This window comes from Eumetopias jubatus, unplaced genomic scaffold (assembly GCF_037043125.1).
Source record: "Eumetopias jubatus isolate StellerSeaLion01/CBP00866 unplaced genomic scaffold, mEumJub1_p1.0 scaffold_3, whole genome shotgun sequence".
Lineage (NCBI taxonomy): Eukaryota > Metazoa > Chordata > Mammalia > Carnivora > Otariidae > Eumetopias > Eumetopias jubatus.
The window spans coordinates 29,803,923-29,825,119 of NW_028274809.1; the positions used below are offsets into that span (position 1 = coordinate 29,803,923).

Genomic DNA, 21,197 nt, shown 5'->3' on the forward strand with positions numbered 1-21,197 from the left:
TCCTCAGGGCGGGGCCGCTCTGATTCAGAAGGTAAAGAGTGTCAATCACAAATCATGACTTATAGAACTTACTGCCATGTCAGCAAAAAAATGCCCCCCAGTTGGTTATCTACGATGTAGTAAAATTGCAGTTAACTGGTTTTGATTTATAACCCGAAACATTCTATGAAAGAGAAAAGTCTTGACGTGGCTAAGTCTACCTGAGCTTGAACCAGGAGCTACAACGGTAACTAATACTTTCCAGTTAACAGAAGTATGTGAAACCAAAGCAGTCATGGGAGATTTTATCTCAGCCTGTCTAAAAACAGCCAGACTGAGAGCTCAGACTATCAATTGCCCATTTGCTTAAATTACTTTCCAACAAACCTTAGTTCATTTGTATGTACTTAAATATTTGTCTAATTATGTCATTTTGGCTGGAACTTCAGACTTTTTTTTTTTTTGGTGCTAAGGTTCTTGAGCCACATAATTAATCAGCACCAGAGGGTTGCTCAGAACTCAACAAGGCAGCATTCAGTAAAACATCCCAACGCCCTCTATTGCCAAGATATAATAGAACATAAAACTTGTAAATATGATTTCAACTTTGAGTCTCCAGCACTCAAAAGACATAAATTTCATGTGAGATAAACTTACTCTCTTCCCACATGGTCTTATCTGTTCCCAGAAAATCAATATAATTTATATAGGAAAAGGTCAATGATGGGTTTTTTTCTCCCCTCCTCTTGCTGCTTTCTAACCCCATTATAAATCCATTTTTCATTCTTTAAAATGTCCCAAGTTTGTTTTTAAGAAACCAGTAGTGTGATACTAATACTTCTCAAAAAGAAAGGAATACATTGGCTATCTTGGATATCATACTTACTTTTGAAAACTGATTTTTATTATGAAACATTCTGGAGTGGATTAGTGACCATCATAATTGTTTGAAGTGTTTCAGTTGGGACCATGGATTCCCAGACATTCTGACTCTCCAGAACACAGAGAAGTAATATACTCATGAAGTAATATACCCATGCTTTGGGTTCTAACCCTTTTGAAAGATGTTAAAATCAGCTCCTTATTTCCCCAGCAGTCTGAAAACACCAGTGGTAAAGTTCTAATACATTTGGTTCATGAGACATCTTTCTTTTATTGATAAAAACTTATTAGCATTCCAACTGGTTTATTTTTAATCTGAATTTCTCAAAAAATAAAGACATTTTCAGGTGATACTAAAAACCTCAGAGGAAATGTGCACTTGTAACAAATTCTTACCATTTTGAACACTTGCCTTATATTTGGTGCCCTTTAAAAATGTGTAGCAGTACCTCTGAATTAATCAAATGAATTAGATTCCATTTCTAGGTCACTCTTAATCTGGGATGGTTAGTAAGGTGGCCATCACCTGGGATATGGAGCCCTTCTTATCGTATCCTAATCTCTATGGCAACCCCTGCTCTCCACAATACCCAGAAGATGCTTTACTTGCCTCTCCGACACGGGAAAGTAATACAGAAATAGCCCGTTGAAACAGAGATGTAGGAAGGGCTTTAAATTATTCAAGATCTTTATTACTAATGAATGCACTTTTGTGAGGCCTGAATGTCACTGCTTTGCATGAAATTGCTGGGCAGTCAGAATAAGACATCAACTCTCCATAGGAACACCACATCTGGAAATTTGTTATTACTCAGCTTTTCCCTCTTCCAAAACTGCTGAGTAACCTATACAGGCTGTTGGGCTAAACTGCTTCCCAATAAAGTAAGAAAGGTAAGGAGCTGGCAAGGAGGCAGGTCAATTTCATCTCTAGCTGCACTGTTGATGGAGCGAGAGGCTGGACCCTTCTGCACCTACCTGGGGGCTTTAGGAAGAGCTCAGGGGAGCATTTCTGCACCAAAAAGAGTTCTGATCTGATTGCCCTTGCTATAACTTTTCAAAACAAATCTTACTTGAATATATTTGGAATCTTCCTAGTTTGAGGCAAGTCTGGGATTATCACTATTGCTATCATATTTTTAAATAACTAATGTAGTCAGTTTTTGTTTGTAAAACTGTTTGCCATTAATTCATTCCTTCATTAGAAGAGGAGGAAAGTATTATTGAAATTTAATTATCATGTGACTTTTAAAAACAGTTTTCAACTGCTTATGTTAAAATTTTTTTCTTAGAACTGTATAAGATTTCTTATAGCTATAACCCATTAACCCATTCTTTTTGTTGTCAGTGAATGTGTGTGTGTGTGTGTGTGTGTGTGTGTAGTTTGAACCATAGTTGCAACGTGAAACAACAGGTGCCTAATTGACTACATTTTTTAAAAAAATTTATTTATTTATTTATTTATTTGAGAGACAACAAGAACAGGGGGAGAGGGAGGGGCAGAGGGAGAGGGAGAAGCGGACTCCCCGCTGAGCAGGGAGCCCAACACAGGGCTGGCTGTATCCCAGGACCCTCAGATCATGACCTAAGCCGAAGACAGACACTTAACCGACTGAGCCACCCAGGCGCCCTTGACTACTCTTCTTAAAATAAAACACTGATTGAATTATATGTATACATACACATATATACATATATGTGATAAGGTGTTCAAAAGGATAGTATTTGTCAGAAATTTAATGCATAGATTTTTTAGCATAGTACTGTTATAAATTTGAGCATTGAGAGCTTCAAATTTTGTCCTTAAAAATTCAAGTTAGTTTACATTTTCTTGAAGTGAGATTAAAATTACAATGCCTCAAAAGTTCCAAGTATTTACCATATTAGTTTCAGGAGCTGTTCTCCGTTTCGGAGATACAGCTCCAAATCCCCACAAGGGTCTAAGTATAAAAAGCGCCTAGCCCAACATTCCTGATTTTTATCCTCCCAAGAGATTACACAGGCTCCCTGAACACTTTTCTTCATCATCTCACAGGTGAAATGACTTTGCCTAGTTGTCTTTTTGTTTTCCCATCCTTCCTCTTCCACTGCAAAACCTTCTGCTTAAAATATTGGTTTATTTCCAGTTACAGGGACCCTCTTACCATCTGCCATTCTAAGAAATTCCTGAAATGGACCCAGGTAAACAAGGTGAGTATTATTCTCAAGTTTCTGAGCACCGTTTGTAAACAAAAAAATGAGGCACAGATGTTGTATTTTCAGACTTCTGAGTTGCAGAAGAGTAGACATTTGACATCTGGCAGGAAAAGAAACTAGTGGGTGATTGAAAAGATTTTCTTTTTTTTCTAAACAGAAATTCACAATGTATGGAAGAGTGTCTGGTCTATTGTCCCCAAAGCACCAACAGTAATTTAACAAAAGACTTGTTCTCAATATAATTACACTTTAAATTGTTATTCAAATATACAAAAAGTGGCTTATTTTATTTTTGTATATTTTCATGGTTTACTATTAAAATGACATCACTGTAGATATTTTCATGTCAAGGATAAGTTCACAGTACTATGTGGGCCCAAAGTTGGGCGAAAGTTCTCACAGCTAACACTGTATAAATATTTCATAAATGGGTATGAAGACACTAATTCCCCTTTCTACCAATACCTCTGAATGCCGGGGTAACCCCAGGAGTGTCTTGTGACTTTTTTTTTTAAGATTTTATCTTTATCGCGCATTTGCACGAGAGAGAACATGAACAGGGGGAGGGAGAGGGAGAAGCAGACTCCCCTGCTGAGCAGGAAGCCCAACACGGGGCAGGTGGCAGAGGGTGCTCGAGCCCAGGACACTGGGATCATGGCCTGAGCCGAAGGCAGACCCTTAACTGAGCCACCAAGGCGCCCGAGAACATGCATTTTTAACAAGTTCCCAGGTGATGCTGACGCTGCTCACCTAGAACCACACTTTGAGGACCACCAGCCAAAAATATCTATTTCTGGATCATCCCCACTAGAGATGATGGACAGTTTATTACATTCTCAGAATCTGTAGGAAGTGACAAAATAAGAATCATTTAAAGCAAAACATGTTTCCCAAATTGCTTCCACGAACAAGACCATATGTAGCTTGTATTATTATTTCTTTAAGCATCTAAAACTACTTTCTTCATAGCTTTGGGCCTCATATATCAAACAACTTCTTCCTTTCTTGAGTTTTCTCCCACCAGCAGGAAAGGAAAAAAAAAAAAGCCTTTAGGAAGCAGAGCTGGTAGTGAATCACCTAGGATGTTCATCCATTTTCCATGTTGTACTCGATCACAGCTTGCCATGTTATGCTGCATAACTTCATCAGATGACACTGCAAAACATAATTTGACAGGAGTGCCATGGGCCAGATGGTAGAGCAGCTACCGAATGGCTCTTCCACCAATGGCAACATCTGGGAAAACCTGCAGAGCCCCGAGTTTGCTGATTCTCTGGATTCATTTGGTGCATCTGAGAGGAACCAGGGCACAAAAACTGGCCAGTTTCCGGAAGGAAAGAAAATGTTGGGCATTACAGCTTTGTAAACTATTTTCACACTATTCTGGCTACTCTCAATTTGTTTTCCTTCTCCAGATAGAGGGCAGAGGTGCTTCTGACTTCTCCATACTCTAATGCTGGACTCAGCTGAAAACTGAAAAGAATTCTCAAAACATAGGGAAATATTAAATAACAAAAGATTTAGAGCAAATTGTAACTTCTTTGATATGGTTGCACCTGTTCAAAAAAAGGGAGGGGGATGTGGAGGGTTCTTAAGATCGCTTGTTTAATGATATTTTTAGGCACATTCACCTGAGGTAAGTGTCTTCCACTCATGATCATATATCAATCATTGAATTAGGGTATGTTCCAGGAGAAGCTTTTGGTGTGCTCTAACTCCCCAGGGGTGGATCTGACCTGGTTTGGCACCATAAGCCCCTCAGTGGGTTAGCACAGTGCCTGGCACTCAATACCCATGTGTATAACAGCTAGGAATTTCCCCACAGCACTCCAGGGCAAGAAACATTATTTTCTAAACCAAAACCAAGTCACTGTGGCTTGGTATGGAATTCTGACTCAGTTAAGCTTGGGAAGGAGCCATTCCTTAAAGACACGATAAAAACCTTGAAGGTCCTTAGGGTGAACATCTGATCTGAAGTATTCAGGACTTCCTGTCCAGGCATCAACCCCCCTTCCCATTCAGGCAAGAGACAGCCATAGCTAGAGCAACCCTGAAGTCAAGATCGGTTCTCAAGGCAAGGGGAGTCCAGAATGTGTATACAAGGAGGTGGAGCTAGGAGAGGATTCGGAAAGTGGGGAATCCTGGTGGTATTTGAGGTAACGAACCTCTTCCTCTGGTCACCCAGCACCCATTTGGCTTTCTTCTGGTGGACCCGTGCCCCTGTTCTGCTTTGGAAGAACAACTTGCCCTTGATCTTGGTCATTGAAATTCTATTAGTATTGAGTCAAACTCTCCCATTTCCATGAGTGGCTGGAGTTCTTTGATGGGCCTTTCATAAGAAGGCCTGGGTGGGCTGACTTCAAGGAGGCCCCCTAAACACAGAGAAGCTATTCAAACTTCAAAAGGAGTAAAAAGAGTTTAGACCTTGGAACACACACAGGAATGGACATGGAAAAATTGCCTCTTCATCCTCTAAATTCTCCCACTTCTGCAAGAATAAGAAAGAAACTAATGTCACCATAAAATCCTGCCACATAGGTTTGAATGGATGAAATCCACTGAGCAACCCCTGTTTTGTTTTGCTGTAGGGCCTGCTTAGCAGCAACTAAAGGGCTGCCTGTATTTCTAGTCACAAACATGTCTCCAGGACACATACCTCTTTATCTGATGAAGAAAATGAAGATCAAATAGTAAACTAATTTCCCCAAAAGAAAAAGGAACTAGTTATGGCTCCAGAGCTTTCTCTTCTCCACCACACTGTGAAAGGGGCAAATGAGCACTCAGGGCCTGGTAAGGGCTCAGAAATATTAGCCATTGTTGTAGTGTTGGTGGTGGTAACTCTCAAAAGAAGGGATACTAATAATTCTTTTCTGATTATAAAAATAACATATGCTCTCTATAAACACATTGAGGTGATATCAACAAGTATCAATGAACAATGAAAATAACTATACTAAGAATTCAAGCAACCAGAGATAGCCTCTATTAACAATTTGACAAATGCCCCTAGAAATTAAGCTCCACGTGGCAGGGATTTGTATCTGTTTTGTTAACTGCTATATTTCAAGGGCCTAGAATCATGCTGGGGCCATATAGCAAGTAATCATTTGCTGAAGGAATGAATGGATGGAGAGCTTTTGTGTCATTTTCATATATGCATAAATACATGTGGGTACCTCTGACTAGAATATATTAACAAAATTGAGTTTATATTCTACACAGAGTTTTTTTTAATCCTATTCGTTTCATAAGGCTGTTTCCTTTTCTAAAATATTTTATTTATTTATTTGAGAGAGAGAGCACACACACACGAGTGGGGAAGGGGAGGAAGGGGCAGAGGGAGAGAGAGAAACAGACTCCCCACTGAGCAGGGAGCCCTGACGCAGGGCCAGTCCCAGGACCCTGATATCATGACCAAAGCTGAAGGGAGATGTTTAACCGACTGAGCCACCCAGGCACCTCTAGGCTGTTTCCTTTTTATATAAAAAGTTTAGTAGACTCAGAGGATGACCTATAGGGTCACTTGCAGCCTAGGACACTGAAACCATTATTTTTTGTTCCCAGGTAGGAAAGAGAGCTCTAGACTTTGATTTCCTCACCTGCAAAATAACTACAGGGCTACATGATCTCTAGGATTCCCTTCTCGGGTGTGGGATTTATCTAATGAGACCGTCCTTTATCCATGATATTTCATTTTTCTTTCCAGATGCCCTTAACAGTATTGAGAATTCCATTTACAGAACAGCCTTCAAATTACGATCAGTGCAAACTCTGTGCCAATGTAAGTACAGAATCTCTTTAAAAACTTGAAACAATCTGATACTGATGTGTGATGTAAAATTCACAGAGAAAACAAGAACTCCCCCATGGGAGTGACTGCTAGCTCCAAAAGATTGGATCTACGCATTTAGCCCATTAGTAACAGAGAAGATGGAGTAGGGAGGGTACACCCTGTTTGTGCTGCCCATGTGGAGCTTCGCAGCCTGACAAGAGAAAATAACTTGTGAACGAGGGTTTAAATTTTTTTTTCATTTTTCCTACTTGGTTTCTGGATATTTTTTGTTTGTTTCCTTTTTAGGATACCAATGTGGACACAAAATAGAACTTTAAAATAAGTTAGTTTAGAATCTACACTTGTAGATTTAATCATGAAAATTAAAAAATCCTTTACCACATAAGATTTGCATTTTGAAATCCTACCCCTCTCTCTGAACATGCAAAAGTACGTTCAGATGAATCATCCTTGGGCCACAAATCTTAAAACTATCTCAAGAATTCTCTGAGAACTGCTTTTTTGGGGGATTAAATTTATATCTGATTGAATGCCATGATTTTCTTTTCCTATATTGTTATCATGGGTAAAATAAGTCCAAATATGGTAAAAATGTTTATTTAGTAAAAATCCTCCAAAATGAAATAAATTGGGTTCTATGTATGAAAAACAACAGGGATTCAACCTAGCTAAAGTTATTGATTTCTAGTAAGTTCTAATAAGCATTTCACGTGAAGTGATTTATGACATTTATCAGACCAGACCTTAAAAAAGTTGTGTTATACATATGACATTTCTCCTGAAGTTTGGAATTTTTTTCATAGTTTGCCTTCTGCCTAATAAGTTATTTAGAGCAGTGGTTTTCAAATTGTGCTTCACAAAATGTCTGGGGGTAGAAGTAGGGCAGGAAAGGAAGTAGAGGCAAGTGAGGGAAACCCAAAAGACCATTTCTTCAACCAATTCAACTCGTTTTCTCTATTTTCCCTACTGCATTCTGTAAAAGGGTCTTTGAAGAAGGGATTCTCAGCTTTAAAAAAAGATTTTTGACAAATTCACTTATAACTATTACTTATTATTCCAGGGATCAACAAAAGGCAGAGTATGTTCACCAAAAATTTACCCTAAGTTTTGCTATTTTCCGGGGGAATTTCTCCCATTAAAGAAAGTTAGCAGCAAACTTTCGTGTAAGCCTCCTTCATTAATGCCTGGGTGTGGACCAACGGTAGAATTTGAGGATGTACCTTTTTGAACGTGCCCCCCCCCCCACCCCGCATTAGAACCTGAATAATACTCATGGGGAATATTAACCATACACAAAACCAGTAGTTCAAAGTTCTCTCTAGAAAAGATAGCCAAACAATAATCTGAAAACAAAAAAGTCCCAAAGCCTGAGATAAAGCACACCGTGAGCTCAAGGCGGCAGGATCTCAGAGTACGACATAAATCTTGTGCAGGGACGCTCGCACACCACCATCATCTGTTTTGCTGTAATACGGAACTCGCCGCAGAAGACAAGAACGCCCTGTCTACAGCGTGCGGGCCAAGGTGATGAGTTTTGCGATTGAATCACGATAAAACAGTTTGCACCTTCCACCACCTGCAGCCAGGTTGTTATTAAAGTCACATGCGAAATCTACTCCTCACTTTTGTAGACTCTCCCCTTGAAAGCAAGATCAGAGAACGCATAAAAAATTTTATTATACTTGCTAGATTTCTTATCTGTAAGGCTGATTTACGAAGTAGAGAAAAGCGCAGGGTTTTATCATTCCACAGACTGAAGCATTTTCAATACCAGCAGCTCTGGGCGCCCCTGACATCCTCATCTCTCAGATGGTGCAAGTGGGTGTTTATTAATTTTGTCTGTTATCCTCTGTCTGCAAGAAACCATAGGGTTAGCTCTATTTCATTCTTCCTTGTACTCATTGCCTTGTAAAATTTTTAGGAGGTGGTAAAAAAAAACGTAAGAAATAAACCATTATTTTTTGTAAGCAACTTTGGCTTTAAGTGCCTCCCTTAGATAATAATACCGATGGAACCAAGATCAACAGAAAGAAATATTGAGGCAAGGGCAGGACCTGAAGAGTCTGATAATTCAGCAACCACTCTTTTATAAAGATCACTGGGTTTTTTTAACTTAGGCAAATGCATTTAACAAAATATTCCTTCTGAAGCAAAGCTGCAGACAGGGGAAACTATATTTGAACACGAAAGGTAAATTTGCTCAATTCACTTAATAAGGAGCCTAAAAAATGTTTTCACCACTTCTCAGCACAGTGCCTTAACTTCCTTGGAAGGCTGTTTTTCAACTTTCTCACTTTTTTCCCCTTTCAACCTCATTCTATAAAGCAACATCCTAGAGGTTCCACTGGGAATAATGTTATAACTAGGCTTTACTAACAGATGCGCTTTTCCAAAATCAAATCTGCTGTTCGACTAATGAGGCCTGAATTCTACACAAGAGCTATCCATCCAAATACTGGTCATATTCTAATTCCCTTTAAAGAAAATGGCTGCCATTAAAGAAGGCTTAATTAAACACTAGATGACATTTGCTTTATTTGAAGCCTTTGTTCCCATCAGAAAATAAGACAATTTCTACATCAAAAACTAATGATGTATTGTATGGTGACTAACATAACATAATAAAATAAAGTTTAAAAAAATAAGACAATTTCTTGTTTTCTTTCCACAGTGGACTTGATGGACAGCTCCCTGATTCAGCACGTCCTCCTACGTCACAGCCTCTGGGAAGCAAGAGAGAACCCCCTCCCTGTGCAGCAGCTCTTTCGGGCTCTTCAGGGGCTGTTTCAGAGAGTCGGGGTAGAAAAACCAGGACGGGTGCATCCCAGAGCTTCAGAACTCACTCTGAGCCTTCTCACAACGATGTATGACAGGTGAGGGTGTGAAGGTCATGCTGTGGTCTCAAGGACAGTGTTTAGTCAACATTGGTCATTGGCCACCTGGTGTTGTCTAAGGTTTGCTTTAAGTTTGTTACATAAGAAGGCTTCTTTGTTTTCCACAAGTGTAGTATTCATTCAGGAGGGGGACGAAGAAGTACATGTTTATCAGCCTCACTAATATAAATTACCTGTGTATTCACAGGTAAAGGGAAAATTCACAGCAAAAAGGGAAAAACAAATCCACATTACTTTTGTCTCATGCAAACTCATTTCCACTCTGGACGCATGCACACCTTTTGCTAGGGTGGTTCTCTAGCTATACATACAAAAAACTACACTTTTCTCTTATTTCTTTGCTCATTTCTTATTACCAATTATCAGTTTTTGTTTTGTTTCTCAGGTGTAGTAGTAAGGTTGATTAACCTATGCGTGAGTGGCTAACCTATTGTCTTAGTCTGTTTGGGATGCTACAACAAAAATACTGTAGACCAGGTGGCTTGAACAACAAACATTTATTTCTCACAGTTCCTGAGGCTAGGAAGTCCAAGGTCAAGGTGCCGGCCATTTCAGTGTTTGGTGAGGACCAGGATTCAGAGAGAACTATCTTCTTGCTGTGTCCTCATGTGGTAGAAGGGGTAAAGGAGATCTCTGAGTTCTCTGAGTTCTCTTTTATTTTATTTTTTAATTTTTATTCTCTGAGTTCTCTTTTACAAGAAGAGCACTAATCCAGTTCATGAGGGTTCCACTCTCATGACCTAATCATCCCCCAAAGTCCACCTCCATACTTCATCACATTGGAGGTGAGAATTTCGACATAAGAATTTCAGGGGAATCCAAACATTCAGTCCACTGCACCTGTAAGCCAATTTAGAGCATGTCAAAGGCTTGATTATGCATGCCACGGAGTAAATGATGTGTGTGTGTGTGTGTGTGTGTTCCACTGGCCCTGGGGTCTACCATTCTTCTGTCCCACTTCATTCTGTTTACCTTATGTTGTCTTGACCAAGTAGGCCCCATCTTTTAGAATGGACTTTTAAAAATCATAGTAAATATAAAACATTTGGAAAGTGCGGAAAAGAGTACAGAAGAAATATCACCCCAATCCTGGCTCTCAGAGGCAAGCACAGTTTAGCCATCTGGAAGATTCCTACAGTGTTTCCTTTTCTAGTTTATTATTTTTTTATTGCACAAATAATACATAAACATGTTCTCAAGTTATTTTTTCATTATTTCAGACTCCTTAAGCCTTAAGCTTTTTTTTTAAGATTTTATTTATTTATTTGTTTGTCAGAGAGAGAGAGAGAGAGCACAAGCAGGGGGAGTGGCAGGCAGAGGGAGAAGCAGGCTCCCTGCTGAGCAGGGAGCCCAACACAGGGCTGGCTGTATCCCAGGATGCTGAGATCATGACCTGAGCCTAAGGCAGACGCTTAGCTGACTGAGCTACCCAGGAGTCCCTAAGCATTAAGCTTTTGAGGGGGCACCTGGATGACTCAGTCAGTTAAGCGTCTGACTCTTGATTTCAGCTCAGGTCATGATCTCAGGATAGTAAGATCAAGCCCCACTTTGGGCTACACGCTGGGCTTGGAGCCTCTTAAGATTCTCTCTCTCGGGACGCCTGGGTGGCTCAGTTGTTAAGCGTCCTCCCTTGGCTCAGGGTCATGATCCCAGGGTCCTGGGATCGAGCCCCGCATTGGGCTTCCTGCTCGGCCGGAAGCCTGCTTCTCCCTTTCCCACTCCCCCTGCTTGTGTTCCCTCTCTCGCTGTGTCTCTCTCTGTCAATAAATAAATAAAATCTTTAAAAAAAAGATTCCCTCTCTCACTCTCCCTCTGCCCCTCCCCCATCAAAAAACTTTTTTTTTTGCAAAAAGAAGATCCTCCAACATTAAGCTTTTGACTATCATTTCTAATATCTATGCCTGCCTCTAACAATCCTCTTGCCTTTGAGACATTGTTTTGCAGGCTTGGATCTGCACAGCCAATGAGCAAAGGATGAGTAGGCTCTATGAGAGGGCCTGTGAGCTGGTGGATCTTTTATATACATGTCTGCTCCTTTTGCCTTCCTTTTGTGCTCGTATCTTTGTTTGGTTTCCAGGCATGTGCATCCTAAGGAACTGACACTGTCTGCTCTGTGAAGATAGGGTGCGTCCCTGTTTCCCCAGTACCCAGAGCAGTGCTTAGCACAGAGGAAGCACCCAATAAATATTTGTTGGGCACATGAATGAATGAATGAATGAATGATGAAATATTTTAATTCAATTTTTAACCTGTCAAAATCTAGATATAGAAAAACAGACCATGAAACAAACTTAAAGAAAATAAAGAAAAGAGAAGAAAAGCATGAACTTGGAAAACGATGTCAGAAGTCTCCATTAATAGTTATAGTTTTTATAAAGCATCCTTCACCCAGAATCACCTTGCCTTTCCCATTCTTGTCTCTGTGTTTTGTTGCCCTGTAGCACAGGAACGGGTTTGCTCAAGCTTGTACCTGCAGCTGCTGCCCTGATTGCTCTGTCCGGGGACAGCCCTCTTACAAAATACAGAGGTAACATACGTAGGAGTTTAAGTTTATCAAGTGCAGTGACCTCCAAACCTCCAACACACTAGCTTCTTCACTCATTCCTATTCCCCTGCCACATGGCTCCCGTTGAATATGTACTCAGCCTGATGGAAGTTTTCAAGATGTCGATCTATGCTTTCTAATTATTCATAACTTGGTTGTCCTTGCTATTTATTTGTGTGGGGATTTTTCAGACACACAAGTAGTTATTATTCCTTTCAAGACTGGGACTCTCCTCACAATGCCATTTACCAGCCTCGTGGTCTTCATCACTGATGTGCTGAATTATCAGGTTGAAATGTGAATTGGTTTTCATTAGTTATCATATTACCTCATTTGGGAAGCCTTCAAACTAGCAAGCAAAAAATCAAGAAATATAACTTTCCTTTCCTTTTCCCTTCATACCTACCAATAAACTGTTTAGAATTCAAGGCATATGTTCTTCCAAGACGTATTGCAAGTATTCCATTTAAAGATTTCTTTCCCCCTTTGTATGTCTAGCTCTTTTTCAGCTCTATGCAGAAAATACCAGGGGAGGTTATGATTCTGGGGCACGCATGACTCGAAGCGTTTTGAGAAACCTATTAACAGATCTACAGCAGGTAAATCTCTAATACTTAAGAATTCTAAATTCATTCCAGTTATATTAGCCACCTTTGTTATTAAAGAATCTGATTTTTACAGTGTCAGTTCTCCCTTAATACAGTTCTCCATGCCATTCCTCCCCTCTTCAGCCACTGCTGTTACCTGAGCATAGGTGTGATCTATTACAATCACTTCCTAACTCAAGCTTCTCCTCCCTCCAACACTGCCCCCACACTGCAGTCAGTGACTTTTCCAAAATGCAAATGTCACCCTCATGCCTATAATTCTTCACTGGCCATGCATGTCTATAGAGCAAAGCCTAAATTCTTTAGCATCATATGAAAAGCTTTCATGATTTGACCCAATCCTTCTCTTTTCAAAAAGAGGTAAAATCATGATTTTTTTTTAGGAATATAAAATGAACACGAGTCCAAAAATGTATTTAATTTATGAATTAAAAGAGGGTTTCAGTAAGATGTTACAACTAGTTGAAAGAAATAACCAAAGAATGGGCAAACTAATAGATAAGGAATATTAAAATGAACTTGCAGGTGGTTGCAAGACTGACTTTTGGGGGAAGTTGGGGGTGGGTCCCCAACCAGGCTGGAATTTATTTTCATGTCTATAGATGAGAATTATTTGCATTTCAATCCATTTTCTGCAAGTTAACTTTCATTCTCTTGCAGAGTTGTAAAATAGCCTAGCCAAAGGCAATGATGCGTATCTCTATACGTTCAGGTACCGCCATTGAAAAGATCACCAGTGGTTTCTCTTGCTTATTCCATAGTGTTTGATATTTCCTTGCATTTTGTATGCCTATTTCACTCCTATATATCAAAATCCTTACTCTGCCCAACATGCGCCAAGTTCTCCACGCCTGACTTGTGCAGCTCCATCTATCTGCAGCATCGCTGCCTATCACTTAGCAAATATTGTTCATCTTTCAAGTCACTCAGATTATTAGTCACCTCCTCACTAAAAGCTCTTTCACTCCCTGTGCATAACTTTGTTATAGCTCTTGTCAAATTTTGTTGCCATTATTACAGGATATATGCCTTCTACACTAGACTGCTTCTCAAGGGGAAGGATTGTATTGCATTCATGTTTATGTCTCCAATGGCTTAAAAAGTGCCTGGTAGTAAGGCCTTCGACCAAAGATTAATGGAAGCATAAATGAAATGCTGTGCTGAAGACTCAAATAGTTAAGATTTCCATCGTTTCCTGTGCTTTAAGAATGTAGAGATTTAATATTGTTTTTATTATTGCTAGTCAAGGGAATTTACCCCCCCTTAAAGTAAATACATTACTTAACTTTTAAAATGATATTAAATGATGCATCCAAGCAAAAACTTCTACAAACGGATGAAGCAGCCTCCAGATTGTCTTGTGCAGAGAGGTTACTGTCCCAGTGTACCTTTTATCCCTGCTTCAAGATGTCTCTGCTGTTCTTCCAGCTCCTGTAAAATCCCCACACTAGGTTTTCTGCACTGTGAAGCTATAAATAACTTTCTGTCATTTTTCTCCTGGGTCTAGGTTATAAGAGAGGAAAAGAATAATCTTTGTAAGGGCTGGGGCCCTGTCAGTTAGACTGACAAAAGACAGATTAACAAAAGGAGAACAAATAGAAGTTTATTAACATGTACATGGCACATACACATGGGAGTGCCCAGTGATGAGTAACTCTAAGGGATGACTAGAACTCAGGCTTACATACAATCTTAAGCTAAAAAAGGGAAAGGAGTTCTGGGCTTCCTGGTGGGGAAGGAAATTGATGAGAAGGTGACCAGGAAAAGTATGGTGAACAAGGGTTGTTTAGTAAAGTTTGTTGTGAGGATTTAAGTTGGTACCTTCTCCACTGATAAGAGTTATTAAGAGCCCTCTTCTTCCTGCTAGGGAGAGGGAGACACCTTTGGCAAATGAAAATTTCCCTCATAAGTGTACATTTTCCTGACAAAGGAAAACTCGTGTTCTGCTTTTAGAGCCTTTCCTGCATCTGTTGGTTTTCATTGGCCTTCAGTTCAAAATAATCCATATGCCAAAGAGACACATTTGGGGGTGGCATATTCTGGTACTCTTCAGGACCAAGAATTCTTAACTGGGGATAGTCATGAAGGGGGTGGGTAAAGAGGAAGAATATCAGAACCTAGGACTGGGAGTATGGGTTAGAAAAACCTACCCAGGGGCATCTGGGTGGCTCAGTCTAAGCATCTGACTCTTAATTTCAGCTCAGTTCATCATCTCAGGGTTGTAAAATCGAGCCCCACATCAGGCTCTGTGCTCAGGGAAGAGTCTACTTGAGATTCTCTCTCTCTCCTTCTCCCTCTGTTCCTTCCCCCTGCACTTGCTCTCTCTCTCTCTCCAAATAAACAAATAAATAAGTCTTAAAAAAGAGAGAGAGAGAGAAAGAAAAACCTATCCAAAATTACCTGTGCTTTGATTTGGTCTTAATATCTTATGTTCATATTGATCATAATAGTTAATATTTAATTTATTCTAGAAATTCCCAATAATATTCAATATGTTCATATTTTTTAAATGGAGTGATGATTTTTTGAAAATTCAGAAAGTTAAACATCAGACATAGTTATTCAGAGCTGTTCTGGTGGTGGTGGCGGCACGTAGATCCCATCGCCAGCTTTCTGCTGACACTCAGGCATATATGCCAGAGCAGAGGTACTACCCCAACAATCCTCACATCTCAGGACTCAAGCTGGTAGAGAGCCAGAGAGAGTGAAAAAGTCTGTCCATCCGTTTATGCAGTCAGACTTCAAAGACTAGAGGGCTTAAGTGAATATCATGAAAGTAGGTGTTCTGAGGGGCATTTTCCTTCTCCTGTAGAAATCCTTGTGCTCACTTTCTAACTACTGTAACCCCAGACTAGCACCCCATTCAACAAGCCCTAAAAATGTGCCCTTTTTCCAGGCTCTACTGAGGTCAATGCGCTGCTGAAATGGCAGGCCTAGCAGTGCTCTGTCTCCCACCCGTGTATTAGTACGCTCCTGAGAAAACTCTTAGGAAGGTGGAAATTTGCCTAGCAAATTATCCTCCCATTGACTTCCATTAAGAAGTCCTAGATGGATTCCCATAGAAAATTCCAGGCCCCACTGTGTGATTCAAACCACTCCCCCAAGAATCCTAATTATCATTTCAAGTGGCATTCTGCCTGTGCTAGCGTGCCATCTAGCCACATGCAATCTTCCATAGCACACCTGCAAGAAATTAGTCAAATGGGCAATTAATCCACAGAATCTTCGTGCACATACTTAAAGCCAAAACTGGAGGTTAAAACCCACTCCAGAAGTGAGCTTTCTTTTGACTGATGTCAGCATCACTGAGCTGGCAAGTCAACCCCATCTGATACCCTTCCCTTATTTGACATGAGGTTAACCCCCCTTCCCAAGGGCTCAGAAACACCCTCTAACTAAGTGTCCAGTTAGTTCATCAGCACTCACACGCCAAAGTCCAAAGTCCGGGTAATGAGTTAGTTTTTCAGACAAAGGCCAAATGACGTAGGGAGCAGTTACTTCTGTTCAGCTGGTGATGGGGTTATTATCAATTTAAAGGACAGCCATCTTGTCACTATTACACAAATGTTTGTTGACTCCTGCCTGGCTAATTGTCAGCAAAGTGGTTCTAAGTGCCACTTTCCTGATTAGAAGAATGTTTATTCGAGTTGATGGACTCAGCAGGGGGGTCTTTGAAATTGCTTTTGAGCTTGCAGGCAATGCCTCCTGACAGCCAGTGCCCTAGAAGACATCAGACGTGAAATTAGGACTCGCGACCTCATGGGCATAAATGGAGGTGACAGGTACACATATCTGTGCATCTAGATAATGTCAGAGCCAAGTCCTGGCCCTCTTGGCAGTCACATGGGGTCCTTAGTCCCTGAGTGAAACTTCTTTGGTCACCGGGATTTGAAAGGTGGAAAGCATCACGTGAGGTAGCACAGATAGAGCCATGGGAACCCCTACGACACAAGTCCAAAGGACAAAGTTTTGTGAGCCTCCCCTCAATAGAGTAGGGAGGCTTGAAGTGAGATCTCAGTTCTGCAGCTAAATCACATTTTATTTTTACCCAGAGCAAAATATTAAATCTCAAGCGCCCCTTGCTTTAAACAAGGGTAACGCTTACTGCCCTAGCTCAGAAATTGGTGTTTGTTAAAATGGGAAGCTATGAAAGTGTTTGGAAAGGTTTTCCTTAAAACTGCTCTGAACATGCATACAGTATGGTTGTTGCATGTAATTCACAAGTAAATGAGGGCAAAGCAAGGTGAAAATAATATCCCTGGGATCATAAGAAGTGAAACAACGGAAGCTGTCCCAATTGCTAGACTCTCTTCTCAGCCTCCCCCTTCCTCCCAACCCCACTTCTTCCCCTATGTTCATTCACTGTCCCCATTCAGACATTGCACAAAACCTACACATTTCTTGTCTGCTTGGATGGGGGCAGTTCGTCCAGTTTCAGACACCAAGTACTTGTGACTCCATGGTTGGAGGCACCACAACTCAGGCGTGCTGATTCCAGTGGTCACCTATTTCTCCAGTTTCTCACGACTGACATGGGGTTTCCTGCCTCTTGTAGATCCCAACTGTCGTGGGGGAGAGTCGCGCTCTGTGCTCTGTGGAAAGCGCTACCCGCAGCTGTTTCCAAGGGGTGAGTGCCGCATAAACGTCTCCCTGAGTTGGGGGCAGACACGTTTGCTAACCAGTTCAAATGGCAGAATTGTTACTCTGCAGAGCATCCCAAACAACCTAATCTAACATACAGACTTGCCTCTGACTTTTCATGTGGCAAACTTCTTTGGCAGAAACAGCCAGAAAAGAAGATGAAACTACATTTTCCTCTACTCTAGAGACCAAAGTCATGCCTGGCCACGTATCTGAGTGAGCCATTGTTTTTCAGGTGTTGAGCCCAACAATCAAGGAAGAAAAATTCCTATCTTGGCTACAGTCTGAGCCTCCCATCCTCCTGTGGCTCCCAACCTGCTACCGGTTATCTGCCACTGAAATGGTCACTCACCCTGTTCGGTGTAGAATCTGCAGGAACTTTCCAATCACGGGACTGAGGTACAGTCACTCATCAATATTTCACGGATAATCATTCTCCAAATGGGTCTAGGGGTGGAGCTGCATCTCTCCAGATTCTTTTGTGGTCCTCACACATCTGGAACTCAGTTGATATTTTGGGGTCAGTAATGTTATGCATGGGGGATCTTGGTTGACGATAAATCATATTTTATCTTCTACAATTAAAAGAATATTAAATTCTTCCATTGACACATGGTTTGATCAATAGACATTTTTATTCCTCTAAGAGGAAAATGTTTTTTCTTTTGTTACAAAAAAAAACCCCTAAATATTTTAGAATCATTCGTAAGAATTACAGTAATAATAATAGTTTATTAAGTGTTAAGTGTTAAGCTGAGTGGTTCACGTGGATCATCTCATTTAAGGACTTGTTATAACCTCTATAAAAGGTGGTATTATTATCCCCAATTTGCAGAGAAGCTAAATAACTTGCACATGGTCAGCAAGTAGATGCGGGCAGCCTGAATCCCTAGTCCCTGCTTGGCAACCATGATGCTATGCTGCCCCCCAGTGTAGACAACTGGCAACAGGACCTTAGGATCCAAAGGAATAATCAGGTTTTGTGGGGGCAGCTCACACCAGATCTTCACTCTGCTTAGAGGAAAGGGCAGGTTTGGACGTGGGAGATTCAGATCTTTCCATAGCTTTGAGGCCAGTCAGAATCCACCTTAGGAAAAGGGTGTTGCTGATCTCTTATAAATAAAACAGTACAGAAGTGAAATTAAAGTCATTAAAGACTTGTGGAAGTGGGGTGTCTGGGTGGTTCAGTCAGCCTTTGGCTCAGCCTTCGCTCAGGTCATGATCCCAGGGTCCTGGGATCAAGCCCCACATCAGGCTCCCTGCTCGGCGGGAAGCCTGCTTCTCCCTCTCCCATTCCCCCTGCTTGTGTTCCTGCTCTCACTGTCTCTCTCTCTGTCAAATAAATAAATAAAATCTGGAATAAAAAAAAAAAAAGACTTGGGAGGAAAGAAGGGAACTGGTAGGTCAAGGCCAGGCACAGGGACTCCCTTATCATGGTGAATGAATGCAGGTAGGGGCTGAAGGTGTAGTAGGACTGAATTGCTGGGACAACTGAGTTGCTAAAAGCAAGTCAAAGAAGGGGGTGCCCAGAAGGGGGAGGAGGGAGGACTTGGGGAGTCTGTCTCATCTTATACTTTCAAATCTTAACTAACCCAGATGGTAAACATGCTCCCCGTGGATATAAAATACATCTGCTGGGTCCACTAATAAGCTGGAAGATTTTAATTTTGCTGAGAAAATGAAGTGGGTTTGCAGACAATTCTGAGGACATGGTGACATTTCATTCATGAAAAACTCTTTGCAAATAACTGTCCTAACAATAAAACATGAATGGAAAGGACCTTTGGAAACCAAGCAAACTGAACCAAAGAAATCTCCACACTACAATGAAAAATAAACTCTTTTTATATCAGACAGTGGAGGAACATGAATATGATTTATCATGTTATATGCATATTACAATTATTTAACCAATAAACAAGTACTAATTGAGTAGTTACTACAGGCCCTGCACTGGACCAGGTACAGAATTCACTTTGCAATTATGTAAAACACAACTTTTACATTGAAATATTTTTTCAAAATTATTATGTATAACATAAAGCAGATATTATTATTCCTATTTTGTAAAGGAGTCTCAAAGAGCTTGAATGAGTCAGGTCATGCCAAGGCAGAGGGCAAGAAGTGCCATTCTTTACATTTCAGATTACGTCCCTTTTATTGAGAATGAAACTCACCTTCCTCTTAGAAATGCCTCCCTGCAAACCATCTTTCCTCCTAGACGTCCGAGGCAATGTACAGTTATATATGCAGACAGCTGGGTGACCTGCACAAGGCCATTAGCCTCTCTGGACCTCATTTTCTTTATAAGTAAAATAAAGAGGGCTGAGTCCATTGGAGTGCTAGGCTTCTTTTAGCTGTGACCTTCTGAGTCTCTTAGAAATTGTTTGAATTTATTATAGTCCTAACCTTAAACTTGTGTTTTTGGCTCTCATAAACTCCAGCAATAGCCTCAAGGCTTTAAGTTTTAGTGAGATTAATAAAGTCATTTTAGAGCAGAAGTGTTTGCAGACCTGGAGGTAACAGGAAAAAGGCAAAGGCTTAACTTTCTAAAATAAGAGAAAGGGCAAAGACCAGAGATTGTTCCTAAGCCAGTGTTATATTTCAGCGGGACGCGTCACATTTATGCTCTATAATAACCATGTAAGGTTGAGACGAGATTGAGAAAAAAAAAAAAACTCGATTCTCTCTTGGTAAAGACATCAACAGACCAATCTCATTATTCACACTACACCTTTCCTCATATACCTGTAGGTAGTTTCTGAGCATAAAGGAATTAATGAAAGGTTAGGGTCAGTGTATTGTCCTAGATGAGTCAATGGCAGCCATATGGTAATGCTGGATAATGCAGCCAGTACTTATAAATAATCCTTATTGAAAATACTGTGTTATACATTTCTTGCAAACAGCAATTGTCTTCCCAATTATGCATATTGAATAATTTTCAAACCTTTGTAAAACTTTACAAAGCCAAGAAGGCAGGGTTTACTACTCCCATTTTCCTTTTGAATAAACTAAGTCATTCACTTAACTTCATTTAACTAATGGTCATCGAAAACCTGCAGTGTTAACTTGGTATCCTCCAAACATCTGAGCTTAAGTTCCCACTTCAAGGTCACTAGTAATGGTGGTGTATGCATTCCAACTCAAGCCTCGGGCGCTGGTGGTCTATTCTAGTGGTTAAAATAGCTAGTTCTCCATTCAGGTGGTATCCCTGGGCTCAAAGCCTACTTCTACCGCTGACGAAGAAGTTGTGTACCTTGGTGCAAGTTGCTTAAAATCTGACTGATTCAGTTTCTTCATCTGGAAAAATGATAAAATCATAAGAACGCCTTACCTTAAAGGGCTTCCATGGCAATGAAACTTTGCTAGTTAGTACTGCAAGCTTCCCTATCCTCTTTCTGCAGCAAGACATGAAATTTGAAGAGCACAGGGATCTGGTATCACCATGTTTTCCCTGAATGTTACGAGACATCCCTCCTTCCCATGGTGTCTCAAGATAACCTCTGCACCTGTTCCCACCGGAGACTTAAGGATGCAACTGTTCGTGTAGGAAGGACTGCAATGTTGATATGTTAAGAAACTTGGATGCAGGGGTCTCTCCCCCACACTCTGGCTGCAAGAACTAGCCCTCCTCCACTGCATTTCTTTCCTACAGAGTT

The 21,197-nt window shown here is 40.7% G+C and overlaps 1 protein-coding gene across 1 annotated transcript in view; it reads left to right on the forward strand.

Moving 5' to 3' along the window:
* Positions 1 to 3,029: 3,029 nt before the first annotated feature.
* The window catches only part of DYTN (dystrotelin), a 47,810-nt gene continuing 29,642 nt past the window's right edge, over positions 3,030 to 21,197 (forward strand). The window contains exons 1-7 of the mRNA XM_028112118.1: positions 3,030 to 3,048; positions 6,761 to 6,835; positions 9,519 to 9,720; positions 12,183 to 12,268; positions 12,785 to 12,885; positions 17,450 to 17,521; positions 17,771 to 17,934. Of these exons, the coding sequence (XP_027967919.1) occupies positions 3,030 to 3,048; positions 6,761 to 6,835; positions 9,519 to 9,720; positions 12,183 to 12,268; positions 12,785 to 12,885; positions 17,450 to 17,521; positions 17,771 to 17,934 (719 nt within the window). The remainder of the gene's footprint in view (positions 3,049 to 6,760; positions 6,836 to 9,518; positions 9,721 to 12,182; positions 12,269 to 12,784; positions 12,886 to 17,449; positions 17,522 to 17,770; positions 17,935 to 21,197) is intronic.